The sequence below is a fragment of the Rhinatrema bivittatum genome, chromosome 8, assembly GCF_901001135.1.
Source record: "Rhinatrema bivittatum chromosome 8, aRhiBiv1.1, whole genome shotgun sequence".
Lineage (NCBI taxonomy): Eukaryota > Metazoa > Chordata > Amphibia > Gymnophiona > Rhinatrematidae > Rhinatrema > Rhinatrema bivittatum.
In genome coordinates this window covers 66,494,224-66,510,257 of record NC_042622.1, presented here as the reverse complement: position 1 = coordinate 66,510,257, position 16,034 = coordinate 66,494,224, and the positions used below count along the sequence as shown (strand labels likewise).

At 46.7% G+C, this 16,034-nt stretch overlaps 1 protein-coding gene across 1 annotated transcript in view; it reads right to left on the bottom strand.

The window, feature by feature from the left end:
• Positions 1-16,034, bottom strand: part of SNTA1 (syntrophin alpha 1) — a 185,796-nt gene that overhangs the window by 154,553 nt on the left and 15,209 nt on the right. Inside the window, exon 2 of the mRNA XM_029611787.1 lies at positions 12,384-12,569. Coding sequence (XP_029467647.1) covers positions 12,384-12,569 — 186 coding nt within the window. The remainder of the gene's footprint in view (positions 1-12,383; positions 12,570-16,034) is intronic.

The window sequence follows — 16,034 nt, the reverse complement described above, 5'->3', positions numbered from 1 at the left end:
GAGGAAGAATCTCGAAATCATATACAAAGCTAAAGTTTGCCAAATTTACCTCAACCACTAAATACTATGAGACTGACACCAGCTAGCCACACCACTCTGTTATGTGGCAATACCCAGCGAGGACTACAAAAGTGAAGGAGATCTGCTAAAGAAAAAGAGACAAAGATCCTCCTCGTACTAACTGTGAAGCTTCAAGATTGGCTTTCCACATATCGCTACTACTACCATTACTATTAAACATTTATATAGCGCTATAAGGTTTATGCAGTGCTATACAGACACATACAAAAGACAATCTAGACCAGTGTTTCCCAAGCAGGGCACCATGGCACACTGATCTTCAGACCTGATCAGGTTTGCCAAAGAAAAGTCACCACTGTGTGATGCCCAGATCCAGAGCAGCACCTGGGGTTCTGCTCTCAGCATCTCATAGCAACAAGACTCTAACGTGGATTCTCCGAATTGGAGGTGGGGGATGAGGGGAATGGAGAGGATATACATCCAGACCCTAAGGTGTTGTGCAAACGTCTCTCTAGGGATATAAGCTCAATAAGAGGATAACTCTGAAATATGCGCAAGCATGCTCATATATGCAGCTATATGGACAGCGTACGCATGCACACGTATTTTATATTGTGTACGTGCAAATGTGTGCATACTAAACAAAATAAGCCTAAATCTACCCAACATGTTAGAGTATCAAAAAATATGCGGTGTGTAGTTTAAGCATAGCTGCATAAGTTTTGACTTATTCAGCTAAGTGGCAACAAATATTCGGCTAAATAGTGCTGTGGCAATTTATCTGACCAAGTAGAGCCGTTTAAGACTTATCCAGCTAAGTAAGATAGCCGGATAACTAAAAGAAAAGCACTACTTAGCTGGATAAGATAGATAGATGGATAACTAGTATTTGAAGACTTATCCAGCTATCTTACTTATCTGGCTATGTAGTGGTTTTTAAGACTTATCCAGTTAAGTGTCGGCTGTGCCTCACTTTTGATGCTATTCCAACATTACTCTCTGCATCAATGGCAGGGGATGGCAGGAAATTTGAATCAAACAGTTACCAACAAGGGCCCTGAACTTGGTGGTTGATGAAACAGATAAATATGGGAAAATAAGTGTGAGAGCTTGCTGGGCAGATTGGATGGGCCGATTGGTCTTTTTCTGCCGTCTATTTATTTATTTAAAGCTTTTTATATATCGGCATTCGTAGGACACATCATGTCGGTTTACAGGTAACGGTGAAAGGAATGTTTCTATGTTCTATGTTTCTATAAGTAAAAAATAATCCGGATAAGCAGTGGACATAGTTTTGTACGCATATTTGTGCCCCTAAAATTAATCATTACACAAGGAAATTTAACTTGCATATTTTCCTTAGCACTTGTCAGCTTTTACAAGTGTAAATTATCAAATTTTATAACATGCATGCGTGAAGTTAGTTAACAGTTACACCAGTTTGCCCAATCTATCTCTAGGCCATCAAAACCTCCCTGGTTCTTCAGCCTGCACTCCCCCCCTCCCCCCCCCATTTACCTGCAGCCCTCACCCAGCCAATATTTGCCTATAAAGAATTCTATTCTGACTTACGTCTGATAATTAGCAGGTATAAATATGTGCAGGTAACAGCCGTACATGTGTCGTGTTTGCAGGTTTTAAAATAGCACCTTATACGCGTAAAAGTTAGCCCCGCCCTGGAACATCCCTTTGTTAAACGAGCAAATTTATTCATGCACCATTACTTGCGTGTGTATGTTTGAGATTTACAAAATAGCATTTACATGCTACTTGCACGCACATGTGCCCATTTTTACATGCACAACTCTTAAAATTCACTTTTAAGCCTTTAAGATTACCAATGCCAAACAACCAGACTGGACACTTAGGTTGGGTATTCCAAAATAAACATTTACTGTCAGACCTGGTCTATGGTAATTAGGAGATAGTTATATCCCTGATTATTTCAACACTCCACTTTCAACTTAATCTGTATGTGTTCTTGGGTGTTTTCCTTCTAGAGTTCCTATCCTGCAGGGGTTGGACAGTGGAGTGCCTGGGTGGAACAGATCTCCTCTCTCTAGCGGTTCTCCCTTTCCAGAAAAAAATATCTGGGGGTCCATTTCTTGACTTCACAACTCTCCAAAATGCTCCATTCTGTTCTTCTGGGACAGAGACTCCTGTGAGGGGCTTCCAAGCTCTCCATTAGCGCCCAGTTTTCCCCTCAGACATTACTCGGATCGTACAGGCTGGAAGATCCCAAAAATCACACAGCAGAGGAAGCAAAATCACTCTTCTCCTGGGCAGGAAGAGTACATACAAACCTCCTCCCAAACGTAAAATTTCACCAAATACTATGCCACAATCCAACCACTGGGTGCCAATCAGAAAATGGGTTCTTATCTCTTAGCCTCACAAAGGGCAGGGGACAGCATCCAATACTGAGCAGGGACAAGGGAACCAACAAAACAAATATTTCACCTTTGAACTCAGTCTCAGGCTGAACCCAGGCATCTCCCGCAAGGTAGCAGCCTCGAATGCCGTAGCGAAATGATCAGCTCTCCTCCTACTTCTCTAATGAGTCCTAACACTAGGACCACCTATTAGCAGAGAACCCCCATGGAGTCTCTACATGAATACTAATCCCTTTGAATTTAATGGAAGCAATGCAAGCAAATCTCTTTATGTATATCCATTGTAGATATTCTGGCCTTTAAGTCCCTAGGACAGGGGTTGAGAACTTCTGATCTAGTCCATCTCTTGACCTCCAAGCAGGATCCACTGCACCTACATCATTCCAGACAGATCTGTGCTATCCTACTCTTGGAAATTCCCCCAAAAATGAGAATGTCACCACCTCCAGTGCTTAGCTACCCTTGCACTAAATTCCAAGTGCAGGGTCTAAGGTGAGGACGATCCCTTCTTGGCTTTTCGGCTAAGATTAAGAACCTGCATGATATAGTGGAAGGGCTGCTGCATGGTCCCACTGGGAACACAATAATAAGAACATAAGAACATGCCATAATGGGTCAGACCAAGGGTCCATCAAGCCCAGCATCCTGTTTCCAACAGTGGCCAATCCAGGCCATAAGAACCTGGCAAGTATCCAAAAACTAAGTCTATTCCATGTTACCATTGCTAGTAATAGCAGTGGCTATTTTCTAAGTCAGCTTAATTAATAGCAGGTAATGGACTTCTCCTCCAAGAACTTATCCAATCCTTTTTTAAACACAGTTATACTAACTGCACTAACCATATCCTCTGGCAACAAATTCCAAAGTTTAATTGTGCGTTGAGTGAAAAAGAACTTTCTCCTATTAGTTTTAAATGTGCCACATGCTAACTTCATGGAGTGCCCCCTAGTCCTTCTACTATCCGAAAGAGTAAATAACTGATTCACATCTACCCATTCCAGACCTCTCATGATTTTAAACACCTCTATCATATCCCCCCTCAACCGTCTCTTCTCCAAGCTGAAAAGTCCTAACCTCTTTAGTCTTTCCTCATAGGGGAGCTGTTCCATTCCCCTTATCATTTTGGTCGCCCTTCTCTGTACCTTCTCCATCGCAATTTTTGAGATGCGGCGACCAGAATTGTACACAGTATTCAAGGTGCAGTCTCACCATGGAGCGATACAGAGGCATTATGACATTTTTCATTTTATTCATCATTCCTTTTCTAATAATTCCCAACATTCTGTTTGCTTATTTGACTGCCGCAGCACACTGAACCGACGATTTCAATGTTACTACCGTTGCCTAAATTGGAGGGATTACATCTCTATGGGCATAGAAAGGCATGAGAAAACCAAAACTAAGCTACACCCCTGCTAAAAATAGATAAATCCTTGTAGTCAGAAATCCATTTGGAGACATTAACCTGTGAGAAATGTAATGTCTAGCCTAAACCTCCCCTGCTATAATTTTAGACCATTATTTCTCCTATCCTCAAAGGAGATGACCAACTTGTCAACCTCCTTTTTTCTAAGTCCCTCAGCCTTCTCTAAGCCAAACGTACCGAAGAGGGAAGCGACACAAGATGGATGATATGCAAGCAGCAAAAAGCGTGCGTGCGTAACCAAATTAACCGATTCCTACATCTTGCCTTTTTATCCTGAGAAACTTTAATTACTTTAAGCAGAAATACAATTTCACGTGATTCACTTTTCCTAAAGAGGCTGGACTGAGAAACAGGTCTAAAATTATAAAACTGAAAAAAAAAAATTATAAAACTGAAAAAAAAAAAAAAAAAGCACATTTTAAGAAAAAAAAAGATTTGATTGATAGTGTTAATATGTTACAGGAGGTTCAGGGAGCGAGCGTGTGTGTATATATGTGCGTGTGCATTCTTCCAGTTGCTGTGCACGCATGTTAATAGTTGCTCTGGTACTATGTGTTATCCTATGTTGCCATTCTGCACTGCAGTCTCCCCACCCCATCCCTCAACCAATCCCCGCTGCCTCTGTCCCTCCACACCACCAACACCAGCTCTCTCCCTCCTCACTCCACTGCCCCAGCGTGGCTGCTGGCACCCAGCAGAGCAGAAAGGTGCCTGAAGAGAGACAGCAGGGCAGGCAGCACAGAGCAACAGCAAAGGAAAGGCCTCTGTCTTCAGCTGATGGAGACTGGAGCACTCCTCTAGCCCCACTGCTCTGGCCCCCGTTTTTACCATGTCCTCGGCTGACGGAGACCGGGGAATCTCCTCCATCCCACTGCTCTGGCTGCTGTCATACTTATGTTCTTGGTTTCTTCACCTGCTTGCTAGTCCCTGCCTGCAATAGCAATGTCATAAAATGTACTAAAAGCTGTTCTATTGTCTGAAAAAACAGCATGCAGGATATCACGGTTTCTGGTATCAGGGACGCCCACCTGGAGAGTGGCATGGGACTGCAAGGCAGGACTCTGGACTAGACAAGGGCCGGTCTTCCGCCTAGCCAGCCCCCTCCCCCCGCAGGTTGAGCCCTTGGGTTCTGGGGGCCAGTAGGCCTTTGCGGCAGCAGTACATGGTAGTGAGTCCATACAGACTGGAATCAGACTAGACAAGGTATGGGTGGACAGGCAAGGCTGGGCGAAGCAGGCAGGGCTTGGCAGACTGGACAAGGATCGATAAATGGACACAAGGCAAGACTGGGTACCGGGCAGGACCTGGAACTAGACAAGACACACACTGAGGCAGGGCAAGGTAAAGACAAGACTCTAGTATAGACAGGACTGGACAGGATACTGGAACAGACAGGACTAGCAGGGCACGACAAGACTAACCAAGGACAAGACCAAACAAGGTACACTAGGGCAAGAATTAGACAAGACAGACAAGGATAACACTGAGCAAAGAACATATAAGCCTGAAGGCAACAAAAGGGGGGGGTGGGGGGTGAAAGCACTAGGCTACAGGAAGGCCTGGATAAACCACAAGGCAGGGTACTAGACAGAGCAGACCCGAAGGCCTCAATGCAAGAAGCAAGAAGGCCCAAACGCCATAAGGCAAGGCAAGGAACAAGGGCGATACCATGAGAAGGCAAGGATACAATGGTAAGGCAAGTTTACATACGGCAGGAGCATGAGTGTGGTAAGAGCGGCAAGGAGGAGCTTGGCAAGGCTAGTGGTGAGTCTTACTGAGGGCCTCTGCTGGTGAAAAGAGGTATCACTGCAGGAGGCAGCAAGGTAGGATGAGGCTGTGTAGCAAGCAAAATCCTAACACAGAAGTTTCAAACACTGTCCAAAAATCCAAATGGAGGATGTGAGCAAGTGCACTGCACTAATCTGTGATTAATCCTCTCCTGCAGAATGCCTGCAATAAATGCTTAATTATTGTTTAGAAATCTATAAAAGCTCAGGCAGGGCAGGCGCCACCGGGTGTGCAAACCAAGCAACTGCACAGGGCAGCATACCCGGTGGGGCGGCATTGGGAGCAAGAGGAAGCCCGTGCTGCTGTCGGTGGATCCGATCCCACTGGCAGCAGAAGCAGGAGGCCACAGCAGAGGGAGCCCGATTGGCAGATCCTCTTGCGGTGCTGCCCCATGGTATTCAATACTCGCAGTGCTAGAACTTCCTGTATTCTCGCGAGATGGGAATACAGGAAGTGATGGCACCGCAAGTGTTGAATTACCTTGGGGCCAGCACAGGAAGATGAGCTGCAGAACAGCTGCTCTCCAGACAGAAGGAAAAGCGTGGCAGCGGCAGCAGCAGCAGAGGAGAAATGACCCTGACTTCCGGGTCAGCATGTGTGAGTAAGTGAATGGGAGGCTGCCTGGAATGAGTGGGTGTGTGAATGGGAGACTGCTTGTGATGGGTGTTTATATGAGAGAGAAGAAAGAATGGGCTGCAGGTGGATCCCAACCTGCCAGCAGCTGAAATTAAGATGAGAGCTTGGGGTTGCTGGTAGATCCCAATCAAAGAAGAGCTGGAGATGCCCATGGGTTTGTCTGAGAGTGTATATATAGATATAGATATATCAACCTAATAAACGAAGGTTGACCGACGTGCCGCAAATGCGCAGTAGAGAGCAGCTCTACCGCGCATGCGAGCACGTCGGTCACAGTGTGCCTTTTAAAAATAAAAATGGTGCTGTAGGAGCGGCGGCCCGAAGACCCGGAGCGGCGGCGGCGGCACCGGCCCGAAGACCCGGAGCGGCGGGAGCGGCAGCGGCGGCCCGAAGAGCGGCGGCGGCGGCACCGGCCCGAAGACCCGGAGCGGCAGGAGCGGCGGCCCGAAGACCCGGAGCGGCGGCGGCGGCACCGGCCCGAAGACCCGGAGCGGCGGGAGCGGCAGCGGCGGCCCGAAGAGCGGCGGCGGCGGCACCGGCCCGAAGACCCGGGCTGGAGCGGCGGCCCGAAGACCCGGAGCGGCAGGAGCGGCGGCCCGAAGACCCGGAGCGGCGGCGGCATGCGCGCGAGGGAGGGACAGACTTCCTTCCGTCCGTCTGTCCCTCCCTCGCGCGCATGCCGCCGCCGCTCCGGGTCTTCGGGCCGCCGCCGCTGCCGCTCCTGCCGCTCCGGGTCTTCGGCGGAGATCGACTGAGGGGAGGAGGGAGGGGGGAGAGAGGAGTGACTCAGGGGAGGGGGGAGAGAAGAGTGACTCAGGGGAGGGGGGAGAGAAGAGTGACTGACTGAGGGGAGGGAGGAGTGACTGAGGGGAAGAGGGAGGGGGGAGGGAGGAGTGACTCAGGGGAGGAGGGAGGGAGGAGTGACTGAGGGGGGGGAGATGGGAGTGACTGAGGGAGGGAGGAGGGGGGAGTGACTGAGGGGAGGAGGGAGGGGGGGAGAGAGAGGAGTGACTGAGGGGAGAGAGTGGGGGAGATGGGAGGGAGCATGAGGGGGAAGGAAATGATCCAAAAAAAAAAATGTTAATGTAGCCCGTTTTAACGGGCTTAACGGCTTGTATATATATAAAGAGAGAGAGAGAGAGAGAGATAAAAGAAAGAAAGGAGAAAGTTAGTGCATCCCACTCCCACTACTTCACAACAATCCCAGGAAATCCAAAGTTCCCAGGTATGGAGAGTGTGAATTTTTAAAATCCATTTTAGTTTTTATTTTTCAGGTGTTAATTGCTGTGTCTGCTGTTTTGAAATATTTTATTGGTTTGGGACATTTAAAAAGACTTGTATACGAGTTTAATTATTTGATCTTTTATTCATCAGCTTTTTTAAAAATATTATTAGTATGTTTTTAGTATTATGATTATACACCCCTTTTCCCCAATTCCCCCCCCCCGATCCCATTCCCCACAATCTATCCCCTCGTTATACCCACCCCCTCCCCCTTACCACCCCCCTTACCCTTCCGACAACACCCATACCCTCCTACCCCCTAACGATACAGTCCCACTAATAAAAATGATTTTGAAAAAAAAAAAGAGATTTTTCACACTTAATAGGCTGAATAGAAATTGTCAACAATGTTAATCATTATATTACTAGTTGCCATGTTACTGTTAGTAAAGTTAGTAAAATCACTGTTAGTAAAGTTAAAAACTAACAAACTATATCCGTTATTGTACAAAATTATCTGTTTTGACCTTTATTGTAAGAAGTTGTTATATTTGTAAACCGGAGTGAAGGCCTGTTCCAAACTTCGATATATAAAAACACACAAATAAATAAATATGTATTTATTTTATTTCTTGATTTTGTTTGATGTATGAGGAAAGGTGTTGGTTCTGTTTTCATTGTTGCACTGCATAGAGTGTCTGGCTTCCTGTGGTTTCCAGTTCAGTATTTGTCTGCACGTTTGTATTTCTACTTTATGGTTGCTCTATTTTGTATTTGGTGAGGGTCTGTTTATGTGCTGCATGTGTGAAAGAGGTGAGGCATTTTCCTAATACCGTAGGAAGTCTATTAGTGTATTCGGGCTTTCAGAGGGTCGAGCCCACACCCAACACATATCATAATAGGCCTAATACCATAAGGGTTCAAAATGTCTTTTTTTGCAGGGATTTCTGGTTGGCATCGCACCATTGCATTTAAATATATTGTAAGTGATATTTTGACCTCAGAATACTGTACTTTGATATTTTTCATGTAAAATATAAAATGCATAACTTAACTGTGTGTGCGGGGGAGGGGGCGCGATGTGCAAGGCTATAAGGTTCGCCCTTGCACCAGCCATGGGCTGGGGGGGTCAGTTTTAAAATTTTGTATCACTGAAGGGAGCTGGGCTTTTTTTTGGGTGGGCCCGAGACAGAGAATGAATGCGGGGGGGGAGGGCAGCACAGTAATTGTTTGCACAGAGCAGCAAAAAAGCTAGTACTGGCCCTGGGCTCAGGGGGGATGTGTCTTGCTTTACAGAGGTTCCAAATTACCGTAACTATATTCATTCAAACACTGCTTTTCCAGAGGGCAAGACATGGATTCGCTTTTGAGGACTTGAGAGTTTGCTGCCACAGTTATTTGCCGCATTCTAAATTAAAATACAATTTTCTAATCATCCAAGACCGAGATAGCCATCTCCAGGTTTCAAAAGCCACAAACAAGCCGGGTCTTCAGGATATCCACTGTGAATATGCATAAGATATTTGCATACAGTGGACGCAGGCAGTGCATGCAAATCTAGCTCCTGCATATTCACTCTGGATATCCTGAAGGCCTGTTTGTGGCTCTTCACTGGAGACTGGCATTGGCTACCCCTGAACTAAGAAGATGCTAGATCAGGGCTTCCCAGACCTGTCCTAGTTGGGTTTTCTGGTTATCCACAGTGAATACTCAGGAGGTAAATCTGTATATGCTGGATCTCCAATGTACACAAATGTATCTCATGTGTATATCCTGAAAACCAGACTGGCTGTGGGGTCCCCAGGAGAGCTTTGGAAAGCCCTGAGGTAGACAGAGGCATTATGCATGTCCCTTTAACATGACACTGAATGGCTCAGTTCAGAAGTATTTACCAACGGTCCTCAAGGGCCGCAAATGTGTTAAGTTCTCAGGCTCTCTCTAACAAATATGCAGAAGGGGATCTGCAAGCATCACTGCCTCAATTGCATGCAACTCTCTTTCATGCACATTCATTAAGGATATCCTGAAATTCTGACCTGTTTGCAGCCCCAGTGAAAACCACTGAGATAGCTAAAACATCTCCCAGCAGCTAAAAAAAAAAAAAAAAATCAGCAGCTGTCTCTCCTTCATGGATGCAGAGAGGAGCTGATGGCTGAGCCTTGCCAGGAAGGTTCTGGCAGACTGATGGAGGTGCACAGGCAGCTCACAGTCTTGTTTTCTCCCTTCCTCCACGGCTCTGTCATGGGATACATGATCAATAGGGCACTGCTGGGTTATTCCAGTTTACAGGAAATGAATGGAGTGAGGATGGGAGGAAGGAAAGAGGGGGAGAATATTAAATGCAAATCAAACAATAAAACTTACCTCTTTTTTTCACCTTTTTAACCTCCCCTGCAACTTCCTCCTTCCCATCTAGTTCTGAGTCATCTTCTGCCCCTCCCCCTCAAACTGGTGCTGCCTCTTTATAACTCCCACCTTATAACAAATCAGCTGGCATGCTGAGGACAATTCATTATAGTAGAATTTGATGGCTGTAGCCCACCATACAAGAAATAACTTGAGGGCAAGACTGAAGATTTTTTTTTTTTTGAACCAAGCCTTGATCTAGAGGAATTTTTGGTATACCAGGGCATTTACAGTGCAGATCATGAGTTGAGCAGGATGCAGCTCTCTCAGGAGCTGCACTCTGGCAATCTCAATGGAAGAGCTGTGTGCACTATTTCACCAGAAGGAACCAGCCCTAGCCCCTTGGCCAGCCAGAGGAACAGAAACCAGGGTCACTTGCCCAGTTCTCCCTGCAACATCCAAACTTCAGGTGTAGGGATTTAATCCGGTAAATCTTTAAACAGTCAATAAAGTCTTTTAATGTCTAACATTTGCTGCACGAGCTGGGGACCCGCTCAAGCTGGCCTGCCACTGACTTGTGGGTTCCCCTTTCCAACATGCTATGTGGCTTCCTAAGATGGGGAAGGCCAAGCCTATTAGCCAGCCCGGGGAACACACGGGCACATCAAGCAGTGGGATGGGGGAGAAGCTAGTGAGAGCCATCCAAGGGAACTCCTGCAGGTATTTATTGTTTAACAGTTAACTTTTGAAATGGATATTTACATTCTTACTCAGGACCGCCAACGAACTCACTCTGCCTTGGCTGCATCCCCTGTTCTCATCATTCATCTGTCCTTAGCCCATCCCTCCCTAGGGCATGTGCTCTCTTTTTGTTTTATCTCTTTTTAAGGTTTTTGTATCAAGCAGCTGGGCTCTGACCCTTTGCATGTAGAGAGGAGATGTGTTTGACAGCTTATAGTGTCTGTGCTGAGGTACCTCTTCTTACATCAGGGCAGTACCCAGCTCAAATTTTAGTGAAAGCATCTACCAAAAGTACCACAAACAGAGGTCACCAGTCAATCAGGGGGATCTGTTAGTTTGCCCTCGTCCCATGATGCTTTACGGTAGGGAGCGTAAAACAAGATGTGTCCAACTCTGAGATGCGAGTTTTAATCCTGGCTCTGCCACCGACTCGAGTGGATAAAACACTTTGAGGTCCATATTCAGACACAGCTCGGCTAGCAAAGTTTGCCAGATAAACTGATCTGGTTAACTTTGGAGGTGTATTCAATGGTGAAACCGCACTACTGAATACAGCCGGCTATCTTAAAGTTAGTCGGTTAACAATATCCGCCTCACTTTAGGTCAACTCTTTGGCCTGACCAGACTTCGTCGGCTAAGACATCAGGCTAACTCTGGAACGCCCCTAACTTCTTATTAACTGGCTAGAATTTAGCCAGAGAAGCGCCCAAATATTCATTTAGCCAGCTAACTTGAATTAGCCGGCTAAGTGCTTTTGAACTGGACCTCCTGATCCTCCTGTGCCAGAGCGCTAATCCCAGCTCTGCAAACGACTGTGTGACCTTGAACAAGGACTTTCACTGTTCTTGCCCAACTTAACTTCAGCCATATACAGAGCCCTTACCCCGGCACTCTTCCCATCTCAACCGATAACCTGTTACTTCAGATTGGCCTTTGCTGATATCTAAAAAGGCTCCCTCTGATCTCCCCATCCTTCGTTTGACTCAGTGCCAACATAAGCAGCTCTTACAAACTTCTTGCGAGATGCCCTAGATGTGGCAGGATATAAAAACATTCCGAAATTCCTAAGCCACTTTACTTCCCAGTGTCAAAATCAGTGACTGCAATCCTGTTTCATCTCTTCTCTCCTCTTTGGAAGGCTTTATGCCAACAATGTGGGCCCAACAAGGTGCTGCTAGGACATCCACCCCAGAGGTGGCTGCATATATACTTTTGTAATATTACAATACACGTCACTGACCTGCAAGCCAATTTTTTAAAAGGGAACTCTCCGTGGCAGGCGAGGGCCACGGGGCTTTTTTTTTACCCCGCGTACTTTGGTGCAAGGTGCGCAGGGTAAAGCATACACAGTGATTTCAAAATGAAATCCCTGCGTACACTTTACCAGGCCCACCCTAACCCTGCCCTCCCCTATAGGGAAAAAGGTAAGCCATGCTGTCCACGGTGAGCACAGATTTCTCCCACATGGCAGGGTGGCGCAATTTTCAATGGTTTCCCCCCACCCCCCCCAAGGGTAAATACTCATTTACCTGCAGAAATGCCTTTGAAACATCATCCCTTTAGCATCCAAGTAGCATAAACTGATTTTCATGATTAATTTACATATGTAAGTAGCACAGTATTAGAACAGCAGTCAGACCAAAGAGCACCGCACCTGTAACTATAGGCAAAAGCAGATTCACCAAAGGGGCGCACGCTGCATCGATCCCTGTACGGCAACGACAATTTACAGTGCGGTTCTTTCTGCAGCCTTTGTGTGCGCTGCCTTTAGAAGGGACAAGGTTGCGGTCTCCACCACGGGCACTCACCGTCCAGCACCACCTCCTTCCCCGTTTTCTTCAGCGCCTGAACAGCCTCGTCGTGCGTAGCCTCCGACAGGTCACAGTTGTTCACTGACAGGATGGCGTCCCCCACGTACAGAGCCTCCGTCTGATCCGCTGCCAGGCCCTTGAAGATCTTGGAGATCAGAATAGGCATTTTGTTCTCGCGACCACCTTACAATGAAAAAAAAAAAAAAAATTGAAGAGGATATGGTGAAACGCAATGTAATTTACTCTCAAATACTTTAATTTCTCTAAATGTTATTTTACACAGTATTTTGCTGTTGCAGGGCAGTTTGGGAGATGTCTTTTTTTTTTTTTTTTTTTTACAAAGCAAAATCAGCAATAGAAGACAATTCATATGGCCACAATTTCCCTGTCCAAAAAGAGCTTACAGCTGTGACCACAGAGTTTATGTGACTCTCTCAGCCTTGCACAATGCGTAGTGGACAGGACAGACAGAGCATCGGTCACAGAGCTCGGAGATCCAAGGAAACTTCTACATTATTTACATCGGTGGAGGGTTAGAACAATGGGGGTCAAGGGTCAAGAACTTGGCCAAGACTGGATCACAAAGCATCACTGAATCAGTTGTAGGTCCAAAAGGACAGGCAGAGGTAGGGCCAGAGGGCAGGCAGAGAGCTGAGAACGGGTAGTAGGACTGGCCTCAGTCACAGTTCTGGAAATGGGTGAGCATGCGTGACATGCTTTGACTTTGTTGATGTTTTGTTCGTCATGTTGTTCATGTATTTATTTCTATGTTGGTATAGCCTTGCTTGTTCTGATGTTTTAATGATTGTGCATGTTGTTGAGACCCGCTGAGATCTGTGGATCAGCAGGCTATAAATTTGCTTAAATAAATAAATTAATGTGATGTGGCGCAACCAGGCCGTAATCTGGAGCAGGAAGTCAGCAACATATGCATGGAACAAGCACACTGGGGCGTTTCTCGGACTCTGTGTTTCCAGACCGAGGATAAATTTATGCCACACCAGAGGTCAGCAACCTCCAGCACTTGCACCAGACAGCATTTGGCCGGATCCCTTGCCCCCACTGCTCAGAGCCTGCTACTGCTGCTGCTGCTTCCCTCTTTGCTGACTGAAACTGTGAGGGTCCCTATAGTCTGGCAAGACCTGCCGGCCTCCTGCAATTCCATGGGAGAGGCAGAGCAGGAAGGAGCAGCACCAGGTAAATGCTGCTGGCCAACATCTATCGGTTCCAGAACATGGGGGGGTGAAGGGACGATGACGATGCCAGGGCATGGCAGAGAGGGAAGGGAGGCGATGGTGCCAGGGAGTGGGCCGGGGAAGCAGAGGAAAAGTGAGGAGAGAGAGAGAGAAGGGAAAATGATGATGCCAGGGCATGTGGGGGAAGAGGGGAAGGGAAGGTAAGAAAGGAGAATGCGAAGATGCCATGGGGGTGGGGGAGTAGGGAAGGCGATGATGTGTCATGATGAAAGAAACCCTATGCTGGGTGAGCCACCACTATGGAAAAGGTCGGGAACCGTTGCTTTTCACACTAAATCCTCCAATGTGTAGAAAGGGCGCCTGCTCCCGCCAGGACAGAGCTGTAAGTATGTGGACACACTGAGGGTTTGTTGTGACACTTGCTTTTCAACAGGTCAAAAAAAAAAAAAAAAAGAGCCTTGAAACCCAGGAACTGCATTAATTTAATGGAGGATCATGTATAATGTATCTGCAGCCTACATCATTAAAATGCAAAAATCTCTGCACAATCAGCCTGGCTCGGAGCTTGCCAAGTTACCCTCATGCAGACCTCGGTGCTCACTGGAAAGAGAATATCATTCTGGCAACCTCAGAGTTTTCCCCTATGTGTGTAGAATTACTGGCATTTAATTTGAAGATACAGAAAACAAAATGAAATGTAAAAGTAAGACTAGAGCAGGCCCAGGGCAGCTCCTGCCAGCCCTTCCATCAGCTAGAAGCTTGGAGGTCACCTGGGCAACAATCCCAAGGAGGTGCAAGTGAAACCAACTTAAAAAAAGAAAAACAGATAACTATCTGGACCCGGAATCACAGAAAGAGCCAGATTTAGTAAGGCTGCTATTTTTTCTTCTTTGTCTGGCTATAGAAATAAAGCTTTATAAGTCAGGCCCCAAAATCATGATCTCCACAGACTCCCATCACACTGACTCACTCACTGCTGCAGGGCCCATGGCGAGCCCAGCCCCACCCCAGGTGTGCCTCACCTCAGCTCTGCCGTGGCTCGGGAGGGGGAAAGAGGAACTCAAGACTTATATCTTCAGTACTTGGAGTGGGCGGCTTCTAAACCGTTTTTCCCTTTTTACTGAACTAGTGGGCAAGTATTTAATCAGCGTTATCTACCCCACAACAGAAGTTAACCAGAGGATATGCCTCGCACTATTTGAATGAAAGGCAGAACCTATACAGAATCCTATGCCTCGGGTTCTCATAAGTTACAGCCAACATATGTCTACTGCTCAGAGTATCATCTTACCCAGGGCAGTCGCCAGACAAAATGGCACTCCTCCTCCCCTGTCAGGCTTGCACGCTCACAGACTAACTCAAAAGGACAACGCAGCACTCCCTTCCCTGGCGCGACGCCCAGGGTTCTCACCCTTTTTGCAGCAGCCCTGATCTTGCCCAAATCTTTGGTTCTCTTACATCTCTCCTTACCTCGTTCTCTTCTCTTTCGACCTAAAACTGTCTTAGATTTTGCATATCATTGGAATAAAAGTTGTGCACTTTTTACGATGGCTGTGCAAACATTTTACAAAAAAATAAAGGGGCAGATTTTCAAAGCCTTATGCGCATAAAGCCCCGGGACGTGTGTAAGTCCCGGGACTTGAAAAAAGGGGCGGGGCCAGAGCCTGTGAACCTGAGGCATAGGATTCTGTATAGGTTCTGCCTTTCATTCAAATAGTATGAGGCATATCCTCTGGTTAACTTCTGTTGTGGAGTAGATAATGCTGATTAAATACTTGCCCACTAGTACAGTAAAAAGGGAAAAATGGTTTAGAAGCCGCCCACTCCAAGTACTGAAGATATGTCTTGAGTTCCTCTTTCCCCCTCCCGAGCCACGGCAGAGCTGAGGTGAGGCACACCTGGGGTGGAGCTGGGCTCGCCAAGGGCCGTGCAGCAGTGAGTCAGTCAGTGTGATGGGAGTACATTTGTGCGTGCAACCCGGCGTGCACAAATGTACGCCCGATTTTATAACATGTGCGTGCATTTGTGCACGCCGGGTTGCACACACAAATGTACGACCGCGCGTATGTTTTAAAATCTGCCCCAAAATCCCTAGCCGTCTCTGGTATGTTTATGCTTTACATGTGTTATTGCTACGCCTGCAAGGGGCTCTGATGAAGATTCAGACTTCAATTGTCTGTGCTGTATTCATGTTTTACATGTATTAGTGTGACACCTGCACGGGGATAATTAGAGATTGGATGGATTTTTGAATCAAGACCAGCCTGATCCAAAATTGTCCCATTTCTAGCTCTGATACGGGCTAGCACATCAGTGCCCTCACTATTTTGGGTGAATAATGGAGTGAGAAACTAGGTACCGTAACTTAGAAAAACTGGAAGCACTTGACAATCGCCAGGAAGGAGAAAGGGCAAATCACACTGGAGTTAACTTTACCGAGTTATTCACACAG